The 26,689-nt window shown below is 46.9% G+C and overlaps 1 protein-coding gene and 2 long non-coding RNA genes across 4 annotated transcripts in view; 2 read left to right on the forward strand and 1 right to left on the reverse strand.

Annotated features, from left to right (window-relative positions):
* LOC139788232 (uncharacterized) overlaps positions 1-1,497 on the forward strand; it is a 46,367-nt gene extending 44,870 nt beyond the window's left edge. For both annotated transcript variants that reach the window (XR_011722794.1, XR_011722793.1), the window contains exon 5: positions 1,345-1,497. This is a non-coding gene — a long non-coding RNA (uncharacterized lncRNA). The remainder of the gene's footprint in view (positions 1-1,344) is intronic.
* Positions 1,498-9,871, forward strand: LOC139788231 (uncharacterized). Its single transcript, XR_011722792.1, has 5 exons — positions 1,498-1,586; positions 4,069-4,268; positions 6,163-6,333; positions 7,551-7,684; positions 9,327-9,871. It is a non-coding gene; the product is annotated as an uncharacterized lncRNA (long non-coding RNA).
* A 12,935-nt stretch (positions 9,872-22,806) lies between these two features.
* Positions 22,807-23,070, reverse strand: TINCR (TINCR ubiquitin domain containing). Its single transcript, XM_071727942.1, has one exon. The coding sequence runs from the start codon at positions 23,068-23,070 to the stop codon at positions 22,807-22,809; it is 264 nt and encodes an 87-aa protein (XP_071584043.1).
* Positions 23,071-26,689: the final 3,619 nt, after the last annotated feature.

Below are 26,689 nucleotides of genomic sequence, written 5' to 3' on the forward strand. Positions count from 1 at the left end.
AGCTACCCTTGAGGGAACATCCTGCAGGGAGGCCCTGAGGCAGGGCAGCTGGGGTGCAGGGCTGTGTACCTCCTGTTTCAGTGCTGTTCCCAAACAATGCAAACACTTCCGCTCAAAAAAACAAGAGCCAGGCCTTCTCCTCTCCAGCACGTTCCTCTGTTTCAGCCACGGGCAGAAGCACAGAGGAAACAGGGAGCTCTCCTGTCCCAAATGCTGGGCATCCCCATGAGCACAAACACATGGATGGGGCAGAGCAATGCAGAGTCCCTGTCCCAGCAGAGTGAATCCAACACCTCTGGGATGGGAGACCCTGGGTATCCATGCTGGGGACCTGAGCTGCACATCCCTGGGCTGTTTGACCACATCCTGACAGTGGCCCAGGGTGCCCAGAAAAGCTGTGGCTGCCCCATCCCTGGCAGTGTGGAAGGTTGGATGGGGCTTGGAGCCCCCTGGGCTGGTGGGAGGTGTCCTTGCCCATGATGGGGGGTGGGAATGGATGAGCTTTTAGGTCCCTTCCAACCCAAACCATTCTGGGATTCTTTGACAGTGACTCCACCCTGAGCTGCTGCTCCAGCCCAGCTGCCAGGGCTGTAACATCCCAGAGGAATGGCTCCTAGCTTTATTTTTTTTTTACACTGGGATAAAATGCTTGGGCAGAAGGAGAGGCTCTGAGCAGGAGACACAGATGGATGGCAGCTCTGCTTCAAGTCCTCTGGAGAAGGCAGTAACCCCTCAGAGGGATGCTGGCCCACTGGCACTGGGGGGATGCTGGCTTTGCTGCTGCAAGCGGCCAGCACGTAGCAGGGCTGGGCTAGCAGGGACTCCTGGCTCCCTGGGACTTTGCTCTATTGCAAATAGCTTTGGCCATGGCTGCTGTGATAACAGTAAAAACCAAACCCCCAAAAAAATCCCTTCCTGCTCCATCCTTCAGCTGGATCTGCTGCTGGCAGAGGCTTTGCCAGCACCAGGTGCAAGGGGCTGCTCAGAGGGTGCAATGAAACCCAGTTCTGATTTTTTTTGTGTCTGTTGAACCCTTTCCTTCCTCCATTAATATTTGGCAACCTCCCTCTCTTCCCTAGGGATATTTACCCATTTTGTGAGTGTTTTAATGCTGGCAGAATAGTCAGGAAGATAGCTCTGTAATTAAAAGGCCTCCGGGCACTGAATTAAGCCTCAAGGAACTTCTCTTCTCCCCACATCACTGCTGCTTGCCATGAGTCGGATGCACAGGCAGCCCTGCCTGGGTTTGTGTTTAGCTTTGGTTTGGGACATCACATGAGCAGAGACCTCAGCATTTATGCCTCATGCTTGAGGAGACTCACAACCCTTTTACTTCCTCCTCAGCTTCTCTCTGGTGAAGACCCCAGGGTCCTCCCAGTCCCAGCTGGTTGATGACACTGGACCACTGAGCACTGCACCCCTCAGCTCTGCTCCCCACTCTCACTGCATTCAGAGGCTGCTTGAGGTTTCAGCAAAACCCCACGTTGGCAAAAGTTCAGCTGCAGTGACCTCCTACACATCCCAGTCCACTGAGGATCCAGAAAGAACCTGGAAGGATGATAGAGCAGCTCTCTGTTGTCTTTCAGGTAAGCAAATTTAAATATGTAACTCTGCCTGACAGTTTCAATTATTATTCTTTTAACACAGTACAAGAGAGGGAAAAAAAAAAAAAAAAAAACACAAGAAATTTACCACCAAATATTATTGGGGGGAGGAGTAGGAGAACAGGGGAACTCTACAATGTTTTATTTACGGGAAAACTGCAAATTACCTGAATAAATTCCTTTACCAAGCTGTGTCAGCTACTAAAACATTGTTCTTTGTGGGTGAATAACTTTTAATTTGAGTGTTCCAGTATTCAGCAGAGTAAGGTAATGGATTAGCAATTGCCTATATTGTAAATGTCATCTTGGCATAATTAGGGTGATTATTGTTAACCAGTGGAGTTTAGTATTTCTGTCACTGGGTGAGAGAATATAACAAAGCCCCAATTAGTTGTAAATGGTGGTGGGTGGTGGAAATGGAGCACAGCCTCTGAAACCTTCTTTTTTGTTTTAAATTTGCTTCTGTGTTGATTTGGTTTTAACATCCCCATTGATGCCATCTCCCCCTGAGAAGAGGGAGAAGAATCACAGGCAGATGTGGATGCCATGTGTGTCAGGTCAGGAGTGACAGCAGAGAAGGTGGCAGGAGCTGGAGCAGTGCTGGGATTTGCTGCCCAAAGCAGGAATTGCTGCCTGCCTGCTCAGAACCAGGGACTTGGTTCCTCCACAACACCTTGCTGGGAATACACATGATCCCTGACTGTGTCTGGGATTGCAGGCTCAAATGAGTGTAAAAAGATGCAAGGAAAGCTTTTTAACTGACTCCATATTGATATCTCCTGTCCTGAACCACTCATCTTTGTCCCTTTGCCCTTGGGAGTCACATTTGCCCTTCAGTGAGCCAAGGGAATGTTTGACTCATGGTCGCTCACTGAAAAATGGGAGCAGACAAGAAGTAGAAATTGACATCAGTGGGAAAGGGATTTGTAGTTGCTGGGAGACAGCAAACATTACTGCAGCTTGCAGCCACCTTGGGGTGCTTCTGGCAGCACCTCATCCCAACCCTTTGCGCTCACAGTGCAGAGAGTTGGGGTGACCTTGCCAAATCCATCCCCCAAAGCAGCAGTTCAGTCACCACTTGTCTGGGCTGCACTCCCTGTCTCATCATCTCTCCTGCCCAGACTCAACACCAAGGTCTGAATTCCCATTTTGGCTCCTGGCTGTCCATTTCTTTCTGCCAGTGCCCTTTTTCTGATGGTCAAATGGATAACTGAAGAGTTTTTGGTCTGAGTTCAGCTCTGCAAGGGAAAGGATAGAAAACCTTGTTAGGAGTAGTTGTGGAAGCAGTGTCCCTGATGAAAACATTGTCTTCTTTCCCCCCAGGGCAGTCAGAAGCTGGCTCAAGGCACCAGGGTTAATGTCCTTTGTGAATACTTATCCAGCCTAATAGAACTGAGGATATTGCTATCACTCACAGATATTTCAAATCCTTCCTCTTAATCCTGACAAGCCCTTGCCCTTAATAACTTCAGTGGGACTTTTGCCAGAGCAAAGACTGTCAAGTCAGATTCTCAAATGAAATGAAAAGCAAAGCAGGGAGGGAAGTTCAAGGTGAGGTTTTTTTCCTTGGTGCTTTTTATGGATGTTTGTAGCTGGAAACTTTTTTTTTTTTGGTGGGTTTTTTCCTTCTGATTATCTAAATGATGGATGAGTCAAACATCCTGAGAAATGTTTCCAGATCCAGACACAAATGACAGAGAATGAACTGAGCAAAACCATCAGGGGCTGAGAAAAGACAGAGAAAGAAGACTTAGAGAGCTGATAGGGCAATAAAAGACCCAATGGGAAGAAAAAAAAAGAGTTTTAGAGGAAAGCAGGGATCATGTACATGTAGAAAGAGTTTATACATTTTTAATTCATGGGTATTTAAATACTTTGTAATAATCAGTTGGTTTAAGCTATCTCAGACAACTGGTTGCTTGTGGCCACTGTGTTTTGGGTGGTAGCTCTTTAATTTATTTGGAAACCTTTTGCAGTGCTCAGTGTCCTGTGACACAGATCTTATCTCAGCTTGTTTCTATATTCTCTCCATAGCAGAAAACCTAGAAAACATGAAGCTGAGAACCACAAAGCAAATAAAGATCCAGTTCTTGGTTTAAAACATTCTCTGCCTGCTGGAGATGCTCCTACTCTAGGGAGGGAGAGGATTGATGGTTTGCAGGGTTTGGGGCAAGCAGTGCTGGTCAGCAACGAGCTCTTGTCAGGATATGAGCCACAGGAGACAATAAGAAGGAAGAATGGGAGATTTCAGCTGCTCTTAGGAAGAAATGGCATTTTCCTGCTCCTTTTGAAAGTAGGCACAATGAGCCTTGGGATCCCTCTGGAGCACCAGCTCAGAAACAGAATGGAGTTTTCTCTGCCCAACTCAGCCTTGTCCAGCCCAGCACCATGGAATGTTTGGCAGATTAAACCCCCCTGGGGAGCCAGGATCCAACCAAACCCTTCCCCGTTTGTTTTCTTCCAGTGTGCAGAGACCTCCCCCTTGTCACCCAAAAAGGAACTGATGTCCTCGCCTGAAAATCTGCAATTTTTCTGGTAGGATCCAGGAGCCTGTGGCCACAGCAGGTCACAACTGCAGCAGCCAAAGGCTTGCCAAGAAAAACAGGGTTTGACCTGGTTTTGAAGTGGGTGCAGCCTGGATTTACTTCCCACAAGACTGCACAGGTACTGCTTCTAAATATATAAAGCTTGTAAATATTTCATAAGCCTAACTTAGATTCTGATTACACCTGAAACAAGCCCATAAATCCAATATTTTTTTTTTCTTTTGCAAATACAGCCAAAGTTCTCATGTTATTTATTTAGATGCATCTGGGAGCTGACAAATTGGCAGCAATTTACCAGCACAAATATTTTCCAAAAAAGTCTTTCCCCCTTTTTCTGTAAATACTCTGCCTCTGGCTTTTGTGGGAAAAAAGATGTTTTGGCCAAAGGAGGAAAAACTAAAAATCTATAACATTTTATGGAACTCGTCAAATACAATCTTAGTTTAGTTTTGCAGAGCAGCAGGACTTTCTGTTCTCTTCAGCATCTGTGGGAAGGTCAATATAACTTCTGTAAAACCCTCAGCAGCAAGGCTTTTTCCATGGGTATGTCCACTTTCCATGGAAAGTCAACAGAACACTCAGAGCAATTCTTGAAAAGTCCAAGAGAGATCCAAAGGGAATTTTTGCAAGGTTGAGCTGGCTTGTAGGAACTGAAGCAGACTCTTATTTCCTTCAAGTCTTGATCCAGCCCCTACTGAGATATACAAAATTGCTTCAACAGAAACAGGACCTGACTTTCCCCAGAGACAAGCCAGGACCTGCAGGAGCCCCAGGTGCTTCCCAAAGGCACAGACACACACATGCCAGCAGCCACCTCCTCCCTCTGCCCAGGTTGGATTGCAGACAGTCCCTGGGAGGAAATAGAAATTTGTCATCGTGAACAGAGCAGGAGCACCATTTAATGTCTTCTGATCCCTCAATCACAATTTGCTGTGGTTTATTAGACATTGCCTGGAAACAGACGTGATGGAAACCCCATGGAAAGGTGGCAGCAGGGAGAGCTTGGACATGGATGGGTTCTTCAGGGAGAGCAGAGCTGGCATCACATGGACACCTCCCTCTCCTCTTCCTGCCTTCATGTTAAGAGCATGAAGCCAAGAGGGGCACTTTTTCCTCAGGTCTGGAGGGAAAAATCAATCAGCTCCCAGTGCCCACAAGCTTCCCATAGGAACAGCAGAATCCCAGTGTGGACAGAAAAGGGTAGATTCAAGAGGCTGAACAAAAGCTGCTTGCATCTGGAGACACCAGAGGGAAGTGGTGCTTCCCTCCCCCCAGCCCTTCCACTTCAGCATTGCCACTTGGCTCAGATAATTTACTTTTAATAGTCTGGTTCCAAAGGAGATTGCAAAGGAACCACGTGACTCAGAACCGGGATTTCTGACTCATTCTCATTTCCTCCTCATGCCTTCTAGGCCTCTAATAAACTACAAAGAGACATTAAGAAAACACTAAGAACTCTTTATCTGCTGTGATTGGGGAACTGGTACAGTGAGCAGGCAATAATGGATTCTGTGTATTTGCAACAGAGCCCTCCAGCAACAACCCAGGCAGGGAGAGGGGAAGCTGAAGTGCTGAGGCCATCACAGGCTGTCCAGTGCAGAGCTTGGAAACCTGGGGAGCAGTTTCGGAGCTGGGGTGAACACACCTTTCCCAGACAGTCTCTCCAGAGGCTTTCAGCCATGCCTGTGCTTCAATCCCTGGGAAACCCAAGAGGAATGAAGTAGTTGTTGTCTGTTGCTTTGAGACATCATAGTTGAAAAAGACTTCTAAGATCATAAATAAAATATATGTATCGGTATCTTTATTATTCACTAGAACATGTCCCAGAGTGCCTCATCTACACTGGTTTTAAATACTTATAGGGATGGTGACTCCACCACCTTCCTAATTACTCTCTCAGTAAAGAATTTCTTCTTAATATCTAGTCAAAACCTGCCCTGGTGCAACTTCAGGCACCTTAATCACTTGAGAGAAGAGAGGCCAGCACCCACCTCCCTACCACCTCCTTTCAGGTACCTGGAGAGAGCAGTGGGATCTCCTCTTCTACATCATCCCCCCAAGATGTGTTGTACCACTTGGGCCAGGTTAAACTGCAACATGGGAATGGGAAGAGCAAAGAAGCCACATCCTTCCTCTGCCTACTCCATCCCTGGCAGGAACACCAGTTCAGCAGACAACTGGAGGTAATGGGAGAGTCAAGCCTCAGGGATCAACAGGCAGATGTCCCCCCCGAGGCAAAGAAATCAATGCAAAACTGAAGCAGAGGTTAAAAACACAAACACAGAGCTGAGAGCAGAAAGAGAGCTCAGCCTGGGGTGGGTGAGAGCACTTGAGAGAGGCAATGGCTCCACCAGGTAAAAGGAGCTGTTGGCCTCAACAGTTTGGGTTCTTTATTTTTACTCTTTCTTCATGTAGGTGAGATGTCTTCCCAAGGGGTTTTCTCTTAACCTCCCTCTTAGGATCTCAATTACACACTCAGCACAGATTAACAGCCACAACAGATAATAGAACAGTTAGAGCAAAAGGAACCTCAGAGGAAAACACAGTGCACTTAGACCAGAACAAATAGCAAAGGGTTCTCGGGGAAGGAAAATCAATGTGGCTGATATTTATTACACTCTTTACAGAAGGAGATGGGGCTCAACCAGAGCCCATTTAGAGTTCTGTTCTGCTTGGGTTTTGCCACAAACAAAAAAAAAATGAGTCCAGCCTTTCAGTACACTTTTGTGCCCTGCACATTTTAATTCAGGTTAGGAAAACAGACAGGGAGAAGGAAAAAAAAAAAAAAAAAAAAGCCAGAAAAATAAAGAGAAAGAGGTGAGAGAAATCTCCAACTGATTCATAATTTAGTATCAGTTCTATTCAGGCTGCTGTTAGATCTTCCAAAAGCAACATTTCCTTCCACTCGGATTGGATAGCTGCAGTTCCAACACCCTTTTGAAGAGAAACCAGCCATGGACAGGGAGATGAAAGGAAGGCAAAGAAGGCAAACAATGCAATATGTATAGAATCTAACACCACCTTCCCACTCTGGGAAGCAAAGCTCAGAGGTGGTGGCTGTAGTTTGGCACCAGTGGGAACAAAGCAGAAAAAGAAGGGGCAGGAAAAAAAAACAAACCACATTGTGAGTAATCAGATCCTTTTTGCCTTCATTCATTTGCCTCCCAGCTTAGACATAAGCACAGCAAGGTTTGTGCAGGCACGCAGAGCCATGCAGCAGGAGCACTCAGCAACCCTCCCCTGCTCACATCCACTTGCAGGGAAGAAGCCATTTAGTCCAGGAGGGATTGCACAGCCCCCAGCCATGCCCCAGGTCACAGCAGCATGTGCCATGCTGGCTGGTGGGAAGCAGGTTCTCCCTGTGCACAGAAAGTCAAAAGATGCGTGTGTTTGTGTGCAGGTGTCTGCTGTGGCCCAGGAAATGTGTTCTCGCCGCTTGATCCAGCTCATTGCTGACTCTCTGTGCTCAGATCTAGTGGAGATTGATAGCTTGGAGATTGGACTGTGGTCAAAGAATTTGAAATCTGATTTGAGGTGAGTCCTGCTTTGAGTATAGCTCCAAATCAGATTATTTCAGTTGTTGCAGGGAGGGGGGAGAGAAATAGAGTACGTGAAATGATAGCTACTGTCTAGCTAAGATAAGCCAAGCAAGACAAAATATTAATTCTGATTTTGTTAGCACACCAAATGGAGAGCACAGTAATTCCATCCAGCTGTCCAAATCAGAGAAAATGACTGTCACCAATGGAGCATAATTCAGGGATATAAATCGTTAAAACCAGGTAGAAATTGTGACATCCCCCTGTTTGATGTCATTGATAATGAGCCTGTGTGGGAAAGGGAGATCCTCTGAATTAGTGGCTCCTGTTACATGCTGAATGGAGCTGTGGGAAGGCTTTGAAGCTCTCCTAAGGTTCATCAGCCTCTCTGAGAGTAAAGACCATTCCCAGCCTAGACTGCAGGCTGACCCTTGTATCTCCCCACTGCACAAGCTCTACACCAGACTGAGTTTGAGCCATCCTCAAGCTCACAGCTGTGTCCATCCACACCTTGGTGGGATGACTACAGACCTGGAGGAAGCCTGAAGACAAAGCCGTGCCCTGTTGTGCTCTGCTTGCTCCTCCCAGCTCTTCCAGTGATTCACTGGGCTATCCTGAGCAATCACTGGCTGCCCAGGTCCCCTTCCATACTAGGTGGCTCATAGAAGTTGCCTCACTAACCTCACTAATGAGCCAAAGTAATCACACACACCTCTCCTCCTCTTACTTTGAGCCTTGGTGTGCAAGTATTGCTCCATCAGCCCACCAGAAACCTCCCAACATGATCACAAATTCCTTTCCAACATTTCCTAGCACAGCAGGGGGAAAAGGAGAGTGAACTGGGTTCAGTGTTTGGAAAAACAAAGGTGCTGCAGGTGAAACACAAGGAATTCAAATCAGGATTGGGAGGAAACTGTTCACTGCTCTGTGAAATGAGTGCACTTCAGGAAAAGGACACAGCCAGGTTGTGGAGCATCCTCAGGTTTTACCATTTTCCCCACTGCTCCAATCACTTTGGGCTACTCTGGAGGAGTGGGGCTGTAATCACTGCCACACACAGTACAGGGGAAAAAAAATTCCTGGTTTAGGGAAGGAGGGAAACCTGTGGTTCAAGCTGTGTCTCTGCAGGAGCTGGAAAAAGCTGCAGCTTTCTGCAGCCACCTGGAGCTTAATTGTCACTTAAAGGAATTACCTTGTGCCTTTATCCCTAAGAAAAACAACTATTTGTATGGAGCAGGCAGACAGATAGGGAAGCACACTGGAAATTGCTTTGCAGAGCTGCTTCCCTTCCTTTCCCTGTGTTCAAAGTGATATAAAATAGAAGCAAAACTCAGTCAAGAGCTACACAAAGGAGAAGAGGTGCTTGAGCCTTCAGAATGGGAGGGAGCAGACACTCCCAAGCATCCCCTGCTCTTGTGGCACCTGCAGTTGGTCACTGACACCTGGGGGACTGGCCTTACATCTCACCAAGGCACCTCTGTTCCCATCTCTCTGGGTAGATTTGCTGCTTTTGGCATTACTGTAATTAATGTTTTTAGGGAGTTCTCCCGATGGCATCCCTGAGATTGTCTCAGGAAGACTATTTCTTTTCTCCTTTAAAGAATAAAGGAAGCTCTTTTCTCTTTCATATATAACAGGAGTAACTCCGTGCTGAAATGAGCTACTCACCATGGGATAAAGGCACTGCATTGACAGCCTTGAAAACTGACAACTTACTATTAAACTACCAAAAAAAGTCACCTCCCCAGTGATGGTTGAGGAATAACAGCAGGAGGCTTCTTTCTTCCAGCATTCCCTTGCTGTACTGAAAGCTTCAGAGGAAGTTGTAAGAAACCAGAACTGGACAGGTCCAGACTGATATACTCAGAGCTTAAACTAGACCTGCTTAAACCCTGAATTGTTTGGGGGTTTTTTTACCCTCTTCACTGTCACGCAGTCTCACCTCAACATCCTGTCCAGTCTCCCTTCTGAACACCTCTCTGAGCACTTGGCCTCTTTACCACACTGCAGCAGTCTGGAAAGACGCTCCACAGGATGGACATCAGAGCTCCAGTTACTCATTCTTCCTTTTTTCTCCTTTTATTCCTAATGTTAGTGTCTCATTAGTCTGTGGGTGGCTCTCCTTACTCAGAGCTCTGTCCCACATTTACCTATGTCCCTGTCACTCCTTCACCCAAGCATCTCTGTGCACATTGGTCCATGTACATTATCTGTTGCACTTCCAGCATATGGTTTTCCAGCATTTAGTGCTTTTAGGAGCACTAAAATCAATTAAAATAATCTGGGCTTTCACCCATATCACCACATTCTTTAGTTCACAATCAGGAGCTATCACCAAAGGCTTTATATTTGAAAAATAAATCCTCACTGTGACGTTTTTCACAATTAAATATTTTAATTCAAACCATCCAGCATTACCTGTGTGTTCCCTGAGCAGACAGTGGGGAAATCCTCAAACTATCAACATGTAAAGGGATTCATTGAAGGATGGCAACTGGGTCAGTAAGACATGTTCTAAATATTCACATCCCAAACAGGCAAGGTTGCCATTCTGGACAAATCAATTTTTTAGGAAGTGACACATCCTATTCACTTCCCTATTCAAAAAACTTCATACCTAGCAGTTTCTTGCTTTCATTTTCTTGTCCCTGATCCTCAGCTCATGTATATCAGCATCTCTTTACAGAATGCAATTGAGATCCATCTGCTTATGTGAGCTTAAGATCTGGTCCAAATCTCAGTCTATGTTACAAACAATTTTCAAAGAAGAAAGAAAATAAAAGTCTTTTTGTACTCTGAAATTTCCCAGGAACAAAACAAATGCACAGTCAAAACTAGTCAAATGACATTTCAGATCAGTCACAGAATCTATTCATGCATTTCTTCTGAAACAGGTAGAATTTGCAAATTTACTTGGGGCTTACAGGCTAACCTATTGCCATCATGGCCAAACCTGATTTCTGACAGCCAGCTCTGTCTTCACAAGAGTCTCCATGTGCTGAACTGGATGGGACTTTGCCCACCACAAACAGTGTTTAAATAGAGGGATAACTTATTAAGAATCTTATCAAGGTTGTATCAGCTCTTGAAGCCAGGTTACATGCATAGTCAAGTAAATCAGGAATATCCCCACTAAAAATCACTTCATTTTTCAGACTGGAAGATGAGAATCAAGCATAGAGTCTCGCATCCATCCTCACGTAAGGCAGTGCCAGAGCCTGGGGAAACCTACTCTGAAATCACTGTGACTGTTGACCCAGGAAAGCTCTGCACAGCACAGGACAGTCCACAGCATTTATAGCTAAAAGTTGTACCTACGAGCTTGGGCCTGATTCCCCACTGCATGGTGTGAACAAGAAATTACAATTATTCCCACTTTTAAGGCCCATGCCTAAAGAGTTTTATTCCTATAATGGCAAGTAACTGTCCTCCATCTTCCTGCATTGCTGGAGCAGAAAATGTCTCTGCCATTCTGATTCTCTCTGGACTGCATTTGTTGTCCTGTTACCCCCACCTCAGGGCAGGCTTGACTCTCCTGGGCATGAGGATTATTTACAGGCAGTGAATAAAGAGCAGTGATGCTTCTGAGGCTCTCCAAGGAGCTTGGCAAATCAACTTTAGCTGATTCCCTGGGACTTTGCAGTCCAGGACTGCATGGGACCCACTTACTTCTCAGTTTTGCTTTCTGTTTGCTCAGACAGATGTGTGCATCACGCATCCCAACTTCCCCAGCATGGATGAAATAACCTCTGGAGTTCTGGAGGCTGAGAGCCATGGGTAAGCTGAAGCTTTTGTTTGCCTATCAACACCTCAGCTGTCAGGTGGATCCTGGCTGCAGACATTTATTCCAGGTGATGCTGTAAAGAACAGAAGCAGGATAGCAGTGCAGCAGTGCAGAGAGGGCTGACCTGCAGGAATAAACCTAAACAAGAGTGAGCCATAACAGTCCCAGCTCTTTGGAAGCCTCCATTTCATTAGAGAGACTTTAATAGGTTTATAAAAGCAGGAAAGTATTTACTATAACCACTTACAGATGGGAACATAAAGGCTCTGAGAGGTAGTGGTTGGCACATTCAGGTGCTGGTTGAGATCCATGTGTGCTTTGTTGCTAATGAGCAACAAAGGGTGATCATTCCCTTCTGGCCAGCTGATGAACACAGCAGGAGGGGGACTTGGACAATATTTTGCTTCTTTAACTGAATGCTCTCCTGGGCATCCCAGGAGATAGCTGACCCTGACCATTGCTGGTGGGAAGGCAATGAATTTGGTGTATTTTGGGGAAATCAGAATAGGTCCTGCTGAGCTCTGTCCTCCCATGAGCTCCTGCTCCACATTGTGAACAGGAGCAAGCTGAAGGGACTCCCAAACCAAGCTCAGAACTTCACATTCAGCATTTTGGCTCTGAAGATGCTGGTGAGAGCAGGGCTCAGTGTTGATGTCTGTTTGCACGGGTTTTGTTTGTTTGAAAAGGCTAATCAGCTATCAGGATGCAGAGGCAATTGCTTGGATGTAAAGGGAAAGGAAGAAATTGTTCAAAGCTATTCAGATGAGGTAGCATGGTTTGCTTTTTGATGTCAGTGTGCAGCCAAGTGGCAAATGCTGAGCCACAGTCTGGTGTAAATCCAGACGAATTCCATTAGAATCAACAAACTTGCTTCCAATTTATTCTGATGTAACAGAGAGCATGATATTTCCATTTAGATTTATGTTAGATTTGTTTCCTGTTTTCCATAATTCAGTCAGTTTCCATTGTGTAGAAAAACAGCCTGGGCCAGATCTTGTTCTCATTTGCATTGGATGAAAACAGTTGTTTCAAATGGAGCTACACTGGCTTTTTAATTGCATAAATGAGAGCAAAATCTGATGTATTCCAAGGGAGAGTTTCCCAGGGCGTTGCCATGTGAGAACATCTCTGCCAGGGTGAAACGATCAGGTGCATGGCCATCAATTTCAGTGGAGATTTTTCATCTCAGTCCTGGCCCAGAGCCCTGAGCTTGAGAGTTGCTGCAGCTTCATGCACCCAAGGTAGACAAGCCTCTCTTTCCCCCAGAAGATGAACTAACAAGCTGCCAGCCCTAACCATCTCATCACCTAAATACAAGTCCCAAGCTTTTTGAAGAAAGCCAGAAACTGAGCTTGCTCAGCCTTGCCTGGTAGAAGTCTTCCCCCAAAAGACTGATTGGCCCTGATACATTTCATTCCCTGCACATACTCTTTAGAACCCAAGGTCTCCATCTTCCCTTTGGCTTCCTGCAGATCTTCCTCCCCCGAGGCCTTTCCTGCTCCCCTGGTTCAGTTGTAGTTGGAAGTTTGAGGAGCACTAAGGTGATCTGTGGCAGCTTGGGCTGACTGGTGTGGTGGCCATGCTGCTAGCAAAAAATTGGGTTATTACTGCTAGCAAATAAAAAGGTTATTCCTGGCAACGTGTAGTCAAACAGATGTACTCCTCCCCATTGAAGCTGCTTATTTCACTGCTAGTGGGAAAATAAGGGCATTTGGAGTCATCTATGGTAGCTGCAAAGGCTTTTCTAAGTAGATATATGTGATGTTGGCATAGCTCCTAGGAGGACTTTGAACTCAGCTCATCCATCTGGCTTCACCACCTCTCACTCCCGTTCCTTGCTGGCCACCAGAAGTCATCATTTCAGTGGGACATGAACAGGCATTGCTCTCACTCTGGATCTTACAGGTACTGTCCAAGGTCAGCTAACTTTTAACACTTGCCTTCTGCAGTAAAAGCAGCTCCATCAGCAGCAAATCACTTTGCAGAGATGTGCCTTGCTTTTTGAAATTGAAGACATACCTCTTGCATTTGCAGGACTCTCGTGTTTTTAATTTCACAGCAACTTGTTACAAAATTTAAATAGTTCTCTCCATTTACAATATTTAGCACCAAACATGGGAAAACAACAACAACAACTTGAACAACCACAGTGACACGAATGACAGTAGGACACTTACAAGGCTTATCAGAATTAGCACATTAAATTGAATTAAAAGGCAGATTGAAATTCCAGCTCCTCTCACCACGTCATCTCTGCAGAGAGATTGGAAATAACCCCATGGCTTTGGCTTGCAGTATATGAAACAGAGGCTTGAAAAAACAAGGCGATCACCAAATTTCCAGTGGGGGTGGCAGTCTGTCTGTGAGGTTTACATTATCAGAGCGTAAAGGCAGGCAGAGAGAGCAGCTCTTGCCTACAAAACCCAAGGGCTCACCAGGTTCTCTGCTGCCTGGTGCTTCCCAGCAGCAGTAACTAAGCAGGGCCCCATCACAGGAGAACACAAGCTGACAGAAATACTGATTTGTGATTTTGTTCCCCACAGATTTTATTCCACTGTGCATTACACCAGATCCTAATTGTCCGTGTCAGCAAAGAGCAATCTGATACAGATCGGAATTCAGGAGGTAAAGCAGCACCATCAAAAAATAGGTGCTTCCAGCCAGAGACAGCCTTCTGTCTCCCAGGATTTTGACACCAGCTGATGGAGCAACTGGAATTAACAGAAACTGGGGAAAAAATCCAAAACAAAACAAAACAAAAGGGACAGCAGGAATCTGCTTAACCAAAGTGCAGTGGGGCTTCCTGAGGCACTGGAGTCCTGAAAGCACCTTTGAGGGGACGTGGTGCCACTATCCTGGTGAACGGACACTGGGAAGTGACACAGCACAAGGCTCTGAGCAGCATCACTGGTCCCTCCGTGTTGCTGGGAGCCCTTACCCTGGGAGGTAAGGTGGCAATGTTTGGGCTCAGCATCCCATCTGAGGTAGGGCCACCCTGGAGACAGAGCCCCAGGAAAAAGCAGCCTGTAGCCCTGGAAAGAAAGCCATATGGCTGAAAACCAGGAAAACCTGGAAGGAGAGCATTGCCAGGAGGCAACACCACTCAGCCTTCCTGAGAGGGACCAAAATGGCTCAGCTGCCCTCTGCCCCCAAGGAAATGTGGTGCCATGGATTCAGAGAGCATCAGGGGCTTCTGGAGGGGAATCCATAATAAAGCAGCCTCAGCAGACAGGTGACCCAGCCTGCTGGAGACCCCAGGGCTGGATGTGAAAAACCCCTCTGGATTTCCCAGGGCCACCAGTGCAGACTCATTGATTAGGAGGCAGGGCAGGAAATTAAATGAGGCAGGTGAATTAAAGGCAGATTTCACAGGCTGCAGCTGTTCCTTCATTCTCTGTGGGTACATCACTGATGTAACTTTAAAAAGGAAATTTAGCAGCAAGGAAAGCTGCCAGGCTGATAGAAGCTGAACCACTTGATGCATCCCCAACCTGGGTGCAGGAGAAGCAGAGAAGCTGCTGAAATGTGCCTCAGCCTGAGCTGCCTTGAGGAAAGACAGGAGGTGATGGGGATGTCCTGCCTGGGCTGGTCCTCTGCTCGGAAAGCTGAAGAGAAGAAGCAGAAAGGTCTGGCTGCAGCTCCAAGGTGGAGGTGAGTACAGAAGGGCCCAGCAGTGCTTTTGGTGATGCTGTCAGGGCTCCCCTGTCCTTAGGAGGATCCCAAAGATAAACACGCCTGACCAGAAGAAATCCCAGCCATAGGAGGTTGCAGACATTTCCAGCTTGCAGTCCAGCTGGGCTGGCAGGCAGGTGGGAGCTTGCACTCCTCTCAGCTTTGGTTCTGTGTATTCTCCACACCTGTGTTTCACAGACAGCAAAGGAGAGATCCATTTCAGAGCAGTTCTGACTCTCAGCACCTTTCCTGCTGTTTGGACAGACAGCAGCCCTGTATTCTGCACTCTAAAGAGTCTGGCTGGGTTTTTGTGGACCTGGACAAGCAAGAAGAGAACATCTCAAGCAAGAGACCTCTCTGACCACCTAAGTCTGTGTTCAGCAGAGGATTCTAGAAGCACGCTGCTCCCCGTTTGGAGACTCGGTCTTCTTGGCCTGTCTCAGGTAAACCCCAACTTATATTGTAAAACGTGGCTGTCGCCTCTTCTGGGAGCAGCTCATGATGTGATGATCCCAGTATCTGGCAAGCATTAGGATGCTGAAACTAAGGAGCAGCATGGGAAGGACAGACAACAGAAGAGGCAGGACGGCAGGAGTGAATTCCCAGTCCTCTCATCATGGGAGGGTGGCACTGTCTTGTCTGCAGAGCATTAAAAAGCTCTTGAAGGAAAACAACTTAATGAAGAGTCAGAGAAAGAAACAGCCAGCTCTTGTTCCTCAGAGCAGAGCCTCTCCTCTGCATCTTGCGTGGCAGAGAGGGGAAAACCAGAAATACCTCAAATAGTTCCAGTTAGTTTTACCTCTCTTTATGCTGTACCTGTGGCTGTTTCCAGGTGGTTTTCATTTCTTTTTTTATTTCTTCTTTTTCCCAGGTGATAACATCCACCATTTGAAGGACAGCAACCAAACCAGCTCATCCTGCTCCAAAGGCAGAAACTGTGCTTAGAATAAAAGATTGTCAGGCAGATTTGAAGTGTCAATCAAAGCATATCTCTGAAAAAAACATTAGTCCAGGCAGCTCCCCACACCACCACAGTTAGTTTACTCTTTCCAGGTATCCCCCTGAGCAGCAAAAAGCCTTCCAGAGCTGCCAGCTAAAGGCAAAAGGTGTTAGGATAGATTCTGGACCTAATTCAGCTCGGGTCAGTTTGCCTTTTGCAGAGCAAATGACTGTGATTATCAGGTTCAGAGCAGTAAATATTGGGCTCCCAGGCTTTGTGAGGCAAACTGTACCTTTGCCTAGAAAGGGGACATTGTTTTAGGGTTGCTGAGTGTGTTCCATCTTCAGCAGCACACCTTCACTTTAATATTACTATTATCACTGAAAATATTATTTATGAGTGTGCTGAGGCACTTTCTAAGCACTCAGGAAAGTGCTGGCTCTGCTCCAAGAAACTCATTATTTAATGTGTAGAGGCACCACATGGTCAAGTGGCAGAAATGCTGACCCAACAGCACCAGCACCCTCTGCTCTGCATCAAGTTTGTTGGTTGACCTTGGAGAAATACCATTCCTTCTTCCTCTGCTCAGTCCCATCCCACTCTTTGTCCATTTCAGTTGCCTTGTCTGAAAGATCTTCAGCTGTGAGTACATTCAAGTCTTTGTCTTAGAATTTCTTTCTGTGCAAAGTCCAAGTACTTTTGTTTCTAGGAAAAAAAAAACAAAACAAAAGCAAAAAAAAAAACAAAAAACAAACAACCCAAACAAACAAACAAACAAAAACCAATTGGCAAATGAGAAACTGTTTTCCATGGCATTTCTTCAACTGCTTTGGCTGAAAAAAAAAAAAGAAATGTTTTCTCATTGCCAAAAGGAGTCCAAAGGCATGGTTTTCAGCTGAAAACCAGAACAGGTTTGGGGGGTTTGGTAAGACGCTTGTCAGTCACTGAAATTTTCTGGGGAAAGTACTGCAGTGGTTAAAGAAACATCCAGTTCATCCTGAAAATAAGTGGAAACCTCAAAATCAAGTTGTTCTGTGAGCAGGAAAACTGGTGGAACCTGTTCTTCTGATCTGTGTATTACATACAACAGCTTTTCAGTTTTTCCTTTCTTGGTGTCCCAGCTCACTGCACTATCCCCAGGGTGCCCTTATCCCCTCAGGACCTCCCCAGCAGAGTCCTCAACTTTTCCAACAGTTTTTGCTTTGCAGGAAAGGGGTTGACCGAGGCAGGTTGCCCACCTGGAGCTCAGGATAGACAGGGAGCAAGAGGGGTAATTACCTTTCCTTCAGGAGGATATTAACTGAAATGTCTCTCTTCTTTCCAGCTGCTGTTTTTTTCATGAAAATTGCAGGAATCTTGGGGCTGTGAAACCTTTCTCTTTCCATTAAACTGGGTTGAATCAGGTCAGCTGGTTCAGGTTTTATTGGAGCAGGGGGGCTGGCACACAGATGGAAGAAGAGCACAAGGAGGCTCATTGCCTGGCTCAGCAATCAGGCAGCAATGGGTCCCTGATGTCAGGTGAGGCAGCTGTCCTAGCAGTGACCAACCAGTCTCTGTCCTTGGGATATATAAAGGCTGTCAAGCTCCAGGACTGCTTACTTGCTGCTTATTTACTGTACAAAGACTTCAAGCTCAAAATCAGGTTCTTGCTGCAGAGGAACTGCTCAGGAGCCCAGACAGTCCCTGAGTCACAGCTGGATGGCCAAAGAATGGGAGAAAGGGAAGAATCAGTTATCCCTGACTTACAAGTAGGAAAACAGGAGCCAAGGGCAGCAACTTCCTGAGGAATCTTGTGGGAGTCAAAATGAAACTCAGCTGTCCAATGTCCCCATCCAGAGCCCTAAGCGAAGTCCACCTCAGCTGCTTTTCACTTCCTCCCCCCAGCAGAAGTCCCCCTCTCCTGAGCCTTTCACTCTGCTTCACTGCTCAGGAGCTGAGTCACTCTTAGCCACATTTCTGCTTTGGCAGCTGCCAACACATGGCAGGCTGATGAGGAAACCTAGTTTGTTGTTTGGTTGGGGTTACTTAATTATTCATGGGCACTGTGCTGCAAATCCTCAGAGCTGCTTTCTGAACAGTCCCTGAGCTGCCATGCAGGGAGGAACTTACCAGACACTGGTGGTCTTTCCATGGCCAAGCTCCTTGCCATCTGCTTCTCTTCAGCCCTTGTCACACTCCCCATCTCCCGTGGCTTTGGCTCTGCTCTTTGGCATTATCTGAATAAGAAAGAGGCAAACACTTGGAGTGCTGGACACCTGCGATCAAAACTGGCATTTGACCAAGGTGGTACTGACCCTGGCAAGGGGAGAAGATAAACCTGACCCTCTGACTGTTTTGTCTTTTTCAGTCATGCTGTACAGCTGAGGATAAACCTCTTGCAGGTTTTCAGACCCATTCATCCTTCTGCAAAAGATGCCTTGGCCCTCCAGATAACCTGCAGCTGGCTGGAAGCCTTTTTCCCACAGGCAAGGCTCTCCCATTTTAGCTCTTGCAAATCCATTTTTCATCTCAGAACAGGGCAGTCTGTAACTTAAGGAGCACTTTGAGGATATGTACAGCAAGACAGGGCTTAGATTGCTTTCGACACACTCACCCACCTGCATTCACACTCAGTGGTGGCTTTCTGGTGTCATGGTTCCATAAGCATTTTGTGACAAGGGTACAAACCCCCTGGGCTCTCCAGAACAGAGGCTGAAGCTCTTGCAAGTTTGTAGAGGTACTTACAATTGACCCACAGAGGTTGGCATATGCTTAGAGAGCTCATGATCATGTCTTGGACTGCAACCAAGGTACTTGTGGCCTGTAGGCAGCAGCTCTACCAGCAGCCACCCCACCCAGCTGAGCCAGTAAGTGCAGAGCTGAGTCTTTTGATTCCTGTGAATTGCTCTCTGCAGTTATGCAGACAAGAAACTGAACCTGTGCTGCAAACATTTCATCAGGACCTTGAGAAGTTCAAAGTTTATGGGGTGGGGTTTTTTGTTAGGTCCTAGAAAAGAACACTACAATTCTACTTAGGCTGATACCAGTCACCGGTTGAGTTTTCTACAAAACCCAGGGCAGGATTCATGTGCCAGCATTTGCTTCCTCACTTGAAATTTCAAGGGATTCTAATAGCCAAAGATGTGGTGGGAGCCCACCCTGTGGCACATCTGCCCCACAAAAGCCCAGGACACAGGAGAGGATGTCGGTCCCAAGTGAGCACAATCCTCACCTGGTGTAGATCAGCACAACTACAGACAAGTCCAGGAAGCTGTGTCACCTCAGAGCAGGAAAGAACCTGGTTTAGAATACAACTTCCATTTCATGAAGCCTTTGCCTAGAACCAGGACAGAGCCCCTGGGGGACACACATCAGCTCAGTGTCACCCCCTGCAATCTGGTGCAGCTGCACAGGGATTGAATTCAGATCCTATGGACCATGTTTTGCACTGCTGCAGCTCTCTGCTTGTGTTAAAGGAGCTGCTTGGGCTGACCAGGAGGAAGCTGAGCCCAGGACAGGTCTCATTTTCTGGCCTGTGTGCTGCAAGAGATCCACAGAGGCAACTGTGCTTTTGGGACTTAAAAATCACTTAAGAGAGATTTCAGGTGGTTTACACCAGAAGAGAGCTTGGGTTGGGAATTATACACATAAATACTGCCTACAGCCACAGAGAGGGAGCAGGCAGTCCCCCACCTGGCTGTTGCCTAAGAAACACATCTCTAGGAGGATGTTTTTTAAGGCAGTGTAATTTATCCAGTAGATGGAAGCAGGCCTGGTAAGGCCATCCCAGGTCAACATATGTCTAAGCATGTGCTGAAGAACTTAATTAGTTCTCCCTGAGCAGAGAGGCTCCTGGTGCTATTTAAAGGATTTTTATCCTACTGTGAGGTGCTGTGGAGCCTGCTGCTGGGCCTGAGCTTAACAGGGCAAGTCTGCTGTAGTTGGATGGGAGTGAAAAGTCTTCTCTCCATGCTGAGGAGTAATTGCTGAGCAACCCCTGGAGCTGGAAGGTCAGTACAAGGAGCAGGCATCACAACATCACACTGGAACCCACTGTGAAGGACTTTATTCATGTCTCTAATGTCAGCTTTCTCTGTAGGGTCAGACTGTGTAGATCCCATTTATTTTCCCTTCTTTCTCTTTTTTAAGATCCATCATCTGTGGATCCAGCATCCATCCCCATGCTGTGCTTGGGGACTGCTTCTCAGGCCCTTCCAGTGAGAGAAGGGGTGACAGGAGAGTGGAGTGATGCAGGCAGGAGCTCCATAGGATGAGCTGAACCCTAGCCCTTGTACAAGTGGCTCAGACAAACATTTATAAGGCAAAAAACCAGAGACTGTAAACTGAATGCCAATAAGGGAATTATCTGGGCTCCCCAAAGGTGGATGGGTTTGTTACTCTGCCAGGAGGTAGCTCCTTGAGTGGATGGACCTTTAGAATCATAGGCTGAGCAGGCTCTGAATGATAAAACAGGGTCTCCAACATATCAGAGTTTGTGTAAGCCCTGGCACTCACCAGGGGCACCGGGGCTGGATTGTGGGATAGGGAGAATCCTGGACACACTTATCTTGACCTAAGAGTGGCTTATCTATCTACCACGTGAGACCTGGGGCTGCTCTTTGAGCTGTCAGTAGTTGTTCCTAGATGAGTTGTTATGGTAACTGAGCTAATGCCCCAAGATAGATGTTTTCAGGTGGCTTCAGGCCAGAAAATAAACACCAAGAGATTCCAGATAATAGACTTCTGCTAAACTCAGTGCTGGCATCTACTTTATTTAACCTATTCACCAGTGACTTGCTGAACTCCATTCTGGGGGCAAGCCATATATGATGAGAATGACTGCTTGGCCTCAGTGAACCTCAGCTTCTAAAAGACTGAGGGCATCCCATGTGTTGTGGCCAAGTCTGTGCCAGCAATCTGAATGTGCCTGGGAACTTTCTTCTGCATGGAGAGGCCAGCTGGCACAGAGTGGCCTAGCTTTCCATTCTAAATTCCTGCCTTCCAAACCTGGGTGGTCACATCCAGGCAGCCCACGAGGGACAATCCCTAGGCCAAAACTGCAGTGGCACAGAGAACAGTCCAAGCACTGGGTAATTTATATTCCAGACTTTGTCTGTCTGACTGCTAGAGGTGACCACAGAAGAAAGGAGCCTGAAAGTAAGGGTGAAGGCTCTGTCTGTTTACTTGTGCTCATCCCATGCCTAGATCCAGCTGGAGCTGCACATCCCTAGGAACAGTCAGTGACAGGGACACCACACATCTGGGAACCTCTCTAGCTCACGGTTCACCACTTCAAGACAATATCCCTCCACCTAACATCAACCATCAACAAATGTGCAGGGAACAGCTACCACCATGCACCCAGCACTGCTGCTGACCAAAAAGGTCCTGAGGGACCTTTTTGGCTGATGCTCCAACACGGAGCTGGCAAAGAGCACCCAAGCAGCTCCCTGCAGCGGACAAAATTCCAGAAGAGTCCTGGCAGTTTCAGGAACTCCCACATCACCACCAGACCAGCTGAGCAGCGTGTGGGAAGGTGCCCAGCAGCTTATGGAAGTCAGGCAGCTGTCAAAGGAGCTTCAGTATGTGCACCCCTTCAACTGAGTCCCTCCAAATTCTTTTCTACTCTCCAAAATTCGGGCTGTACAGTTTAGGAAAATAAACACTGGAAACAACAACAAATACAAATGCTTCTACCATTGAAAACAAGGTGAAAAGGAGGAGCTGAGCCAAGTTAATCAGAGCTGAAATGAGATGCTGGGGAAAGGGACTGTGGGTGACTTGAGTTAACTTGCAGTTAGCAATGTGAAATCTCTTGTGTCTGGCTGAGGTCTGAAAGGAAATGCTTTATTAAATCTTCTTTGTGTGAGATTTCAAGCTGCCTCTGGACTGGAAAATAGGACCATTCCAGTATATGGCATATAATCAGGAACTGAAGTCTTTAGTGCAGGATTTTCTGCAGAGGAAACTGATCAGCAGAGACACGTAACTCAGGGCTCAGGACTCAGAAAGTTGGATTAGATGCTGCACACCCCTGCTCTGCTTTGCATCTTTTCTACCCAAACTGCTTCACACATTGAATCACGCTGGCAGCAATAAGCAGACATCAGGACAGCCAGTGCAGGTGGGCATAAATTCTATCCTGGAACCATCACGTGGGCCAGCAGGTCTCAGGTCCATTATCTCAGCTTCCATTCCTTCTGGAACATAAGCTTTGCCCTGGCTGATCTCCTGAGCACTGGCTGTCCTCAAGTCTCACCCACAATCTGGGCAGATTTTTGGAAGCTGCAGCCTGTTGCCATCTCTGTCCAATACTTACTGTGCTGTCAGCTCCCAGCTCTTCCCTGTCACAGCAGGACCACAGCACCCTCAAGTACTTGCAGAAAGTATCTACTAAAAGGAAGTGGAGAGAGACAGGGATGACAAGAAAGAATTGAGGACGAGAGGCTCCCAGAGCACTCCCCCCATCTCACACATCCTCCCATGCCCTTTTGCAGGTCTTGGCACTCTTATGCTCGGCTCCGTGGTCAGGAAAGTGTGACCTGATCAGAGCCAGGCCAGGCAGCTGCAACCAGATTGCCCCCTCCTTCTGCCCCCTTGCTTAATACACAGCATGTCTGGAACTGAAGAGACTTCAGTCTCAATCTGCCTGCTGGAAATTGCAGGGTTTGATACCAAAGGGCAGAGAGACCCAGAGCATTCCCCTTCCTTTGCACCACCCCTCCTGCAGGTCAGCTCCTGCCTACCTTGGGTTGCTGACAAGAAGCAGGACAGAACCATTCTGGAAGTTGGCTTCTTTGAGAGTCTCGTGCTCTTCCAGCTGCCTGGAGTTGTAATAAAATGTCTTCTTCCATGAAGTGACACCCTCCCATGCCAACTGAGTCAGGAGGTCCATCACCATGTCTCTGGGCTTGGCTGTCAGGGACATCATGGTGTCCTCATCACCCAATTGCACCTTGATGTGGTACCTTTTCCATCGGGAAAGGCTCCTGTGCAGCGTGTCCATGCTCCCCAGCTCAGCGGCGGGGCAGAGAGGAACATCCAGCTGGGAGGCAGAGCAGGGATGTGGCTCTGCAGAGCTCTCTGCTTCCAACAACTGAAAATGTCCTGCCAGACCTGTTCCTCCCAGTTGCTGGGCTGCATGCTTCACATTCCAGGGAAGAGCTCACCTGGCTCCAGGAGCCTGCTGGCTGGGAAATGTCTCCATGAATCTTTTCCACACACCCCAAAATCCCATCATAATTACAAGGGCTTCACAAAGTGCTCTTCATTCCAATGACTCTCAGAGGACTTTCAAGCTGGATCTCCACAGCCATTAGAAACGTGGGTGCATGTGAGAACTTATGCAGCTGAGTGACCTTGGGTCTCCTGACAGCTTGAGGAGCCTCACAGCTCTTTAACACAGCCATTTTAATGAAGAAAAGTACTCTGCAGCCTGAGAAATTCCTCATGAGGGAAAGCCAGAGCATTCTGGAGGAGAAACAGTCTGGCTGGTGGGAACACCGCTCATCAGTGCTTTTTTGCCCTGGAAGCAACCAGGCTGGGGCCATCCAAGAGGGGTAAGACTCATTTATTGCTGTCATAGCATCAGGGATCTGACATTACTGACTCACATGCTCCTCAGTGGTTCATCACCTTGATTTTCTCTTTTGTTTCACATCCTTGCCTAATTAGAGGGTTGGCCCTCTCCTGCTCCAGCACGTGAGCAGGGACAGCATCCCAGAGCTGCAGGGACAGCACTCCAGGGCCTCAGAATACCAAGAGGAAGAGGCAATGGTGTGGTAAACACAGTGAGCCCTCCAAAAGGAAGGAGTGATGCCAGCCAGAGGAGCTGACTGTAATTGAATGATCCTGCAAGGCGAAGTCTAGCAGTCACAGGATGATACTTCAGAGCAAACATCATCAAGATAAGGAAGTAATTTTTTTTCTCAAGAAGATCAAGTCACCCTCTTATCTCAGAGGTAATTTCTTGTAGCCCGTATTACAGGAATTAATTCCCTTGTCCATTCTTAACTCAGACCAGTATTTTCAGATCAAAGTGCTGCAAGATAGTTGACTTCAGAGTCTGCTCTGCACTCAGAAGGGGCTGTTCTTGCCCATTAGGTAACAAAACAAAGTGACAGATTTTCAGATATGGCAGCAGTCAGTTCCCATCAGGAACAAGAGTGGTGTCCCCTTCCTATTGAGCAACAAGGAGGTTTCCACCCTCCCTTCACACCTCCCTTCTTTTTCCCTCCCCAACATATTATGTCTCTGCCAAGAACAGCAGCAATCCTCAGTGACTCTCCAGGCCATGGAGATTTCCCTGTGTGCTTGAGAAGAACTGAAACTTCTGCTAGCAGGATTTTCTTTCCAGACTGGATCGCTGTAAAGGTTTGATTGTTTTGGTGGGGACTGGGATTCTTGAGTCTTTTCTCTGCCATTGAGTTGCTGCAGAGGCTTGAGATGAGTCAGATCATGGTTCTGTTTGCTCATCTGGTGACTGCTCCCTGGCCTTTAAACACCTTGTGGGAAACAGGAACAGCTTTTAGCACAGTAATGATCTGGAATAATTTAAAATGCCTGAATCTATGGATATATCAGTAACCTTCTTGAAGACAGGACAACACCACTCCTGTTGGAGAAGGAGAGACTGAAGAACAGAGCAGTGCATAGCTGGTGGAACAAAAATGTCACAGGTTAAGTTCCTGTCCCCACACCTGGGCATCTCAGAGGGCTTGTTTTTAGAGACCTGCGGGAGCTGACAAATCTGTAGCCTGGTGCATCCTTCTCCATTTGGGTGACATTCACTTGGGGAGCCAGAACTCATCCCTAGTGTCAAGCCAGGGGCTGATCCAAATCTCACTGGGGCAGGTTCTCATTGATGGCAGTCAGACCTGGAGCAGGCCACAGACACGCTGAGGTCTGATGGCTCTGGCCAACAGAATTTGCCCAGTGAGTGCCAAGGGAAGCATAAGGCATCCTCATTTCAGCAGAGCCCTTCTGGTGGCATTGAGTCCATCAGCTCCATCCTTCCAGCCTGACAGCTGCCAAGTACCTCCCTCAGACACCTTTCAGGCAGCTCCTGTTTATTTTTAGGACAGCTCTTTCCAGGTATCCATAAGAAGGGGGGGATGGTGGCAGAAAAGAAAACACAGCTATGATTTTTATTTCTTCACCTGGTTGCAAACTTTGCTCATGTACCTCTCCAGCTTCTCATACTGGGACCCTGCATTTCATGAAGAGATGATATTCTAGCCTGTGAAAGCCAGGATAAAGAGAAAAGCATAGCAGTGAAGTCAGCTTATGAAATATTGAAGCAGTGAAACCCTCACTGGAACACATGAATGTCTAATGCCATTTTCAATTAATTTTGAATTTTTCATTAAACCATTATTAAAAGCAAGCGGACAGCAGAAATAAGGGAAATTGACTTGGGCAGTGTATTAAGTACCTTAGTTTTGCTGGAGGATATTTTATTATCTGTCCAAAGCAATTATTTCACCAGCTCCTGGTGGTTTGTGGGCTAAACAGAGGTACAGGATAAAGTTCTAGGAGGTCTTCCCTCAAAGTTATTTTAATCTCCATCCCCTACCTGGTGCCTTGTAGCCTATTTGGGTGATGTCTCTGACATGTCATATCTAGAGGACAAAAGGTGGAGTTCTGAGAATCTGTTATAATGTGTCACTCTGGCATTATTTACAAATCAAACGAAAACTTATTTACTTAAGCTTTTCCCCATATTGAGGGCAAACAGAAGGCATGCAAACATTCACAGAAACATTCATTAGGAAAGCAATTTAAAACCCAGGTGGACTGTGATTTTTCAGGGGAGGGAAAGAAATAAAGCAACAGCATTTATAAAATGTCTCCTCCAAGCTTCCTTAGTCCACTGAGCAGAGAAAAAGAGAAACATCTGCCTAAATGAGGTGCTTCATTAAGATGTCTCAAGCTGGTTGAGGTGATCCTGGGCCTATAATGCCAGACACTCATTCCCTAGGCTTTTTGTTTGCTTGTTTTGGGTTGGTTTTTTTGGTTTTTTTTTGTTTTTTTTTTTGTAATGGTTGTGTTTTGCTGCTTTCCAGGCTGCAAGCTCTCTGATCCCAGGACTTGCAGTCAGTAAGGTTGAACACCAAGGACTTTCCTCTGATGTTTGAGGTGGGTTGGGGTGGCAAGGGATGAAGCATGAGAGATGACTGCCCTGTCAGGCTGGCCATGCTATGCCTCCAACTCTACCTTGTGGTTGTCCTCCTGCTCCATTAACTGATGGTGTGGAGGGAAGGTTGCGGTGTTGGGAGCTCTGAGACCCACCCTGGGTGCTGGGCAATGCAGGACTGGGAAAGTGTCACCCAGGGGAGATGCAGGGTGAATCACAAAGTTTGACAGTGATAGTTTAAAGCTTAGAAATCTCCAGTCCAGTATGCAGCCTGCCACCTAATTCATCCAGCCCCAGATGTCTCAGGGGATGGGGCAGCCTAAGGTAGTGGTTTTTATATCCCTGAAGTACCCACAGCTAGAGCTGTGCTGTTCTTTTCAGATAAGGAGGATGAGTAAGGCAAGAGTAAGGCTTTTCCTATCACCCAGTGCTTTCCTCCTCCCAAAACGTGCTTGGTTACAATGTGACTGAGCTCACTTAATGTCAAGTT

This window comes from Heliangelus exortis, chromosome 28 (genome assembly GCF_036169615.1).
Source record: "Heliangelus exortis chromosome 28, bHelExo1.hap1, whole genome shotgun sequence".
Taxonomy (NCBI): Eukaryota; Metazoa; Chordata; class Aves; order Apodiformes; family Trochilidae; genus Heliangelus; species Heliangelus exortis.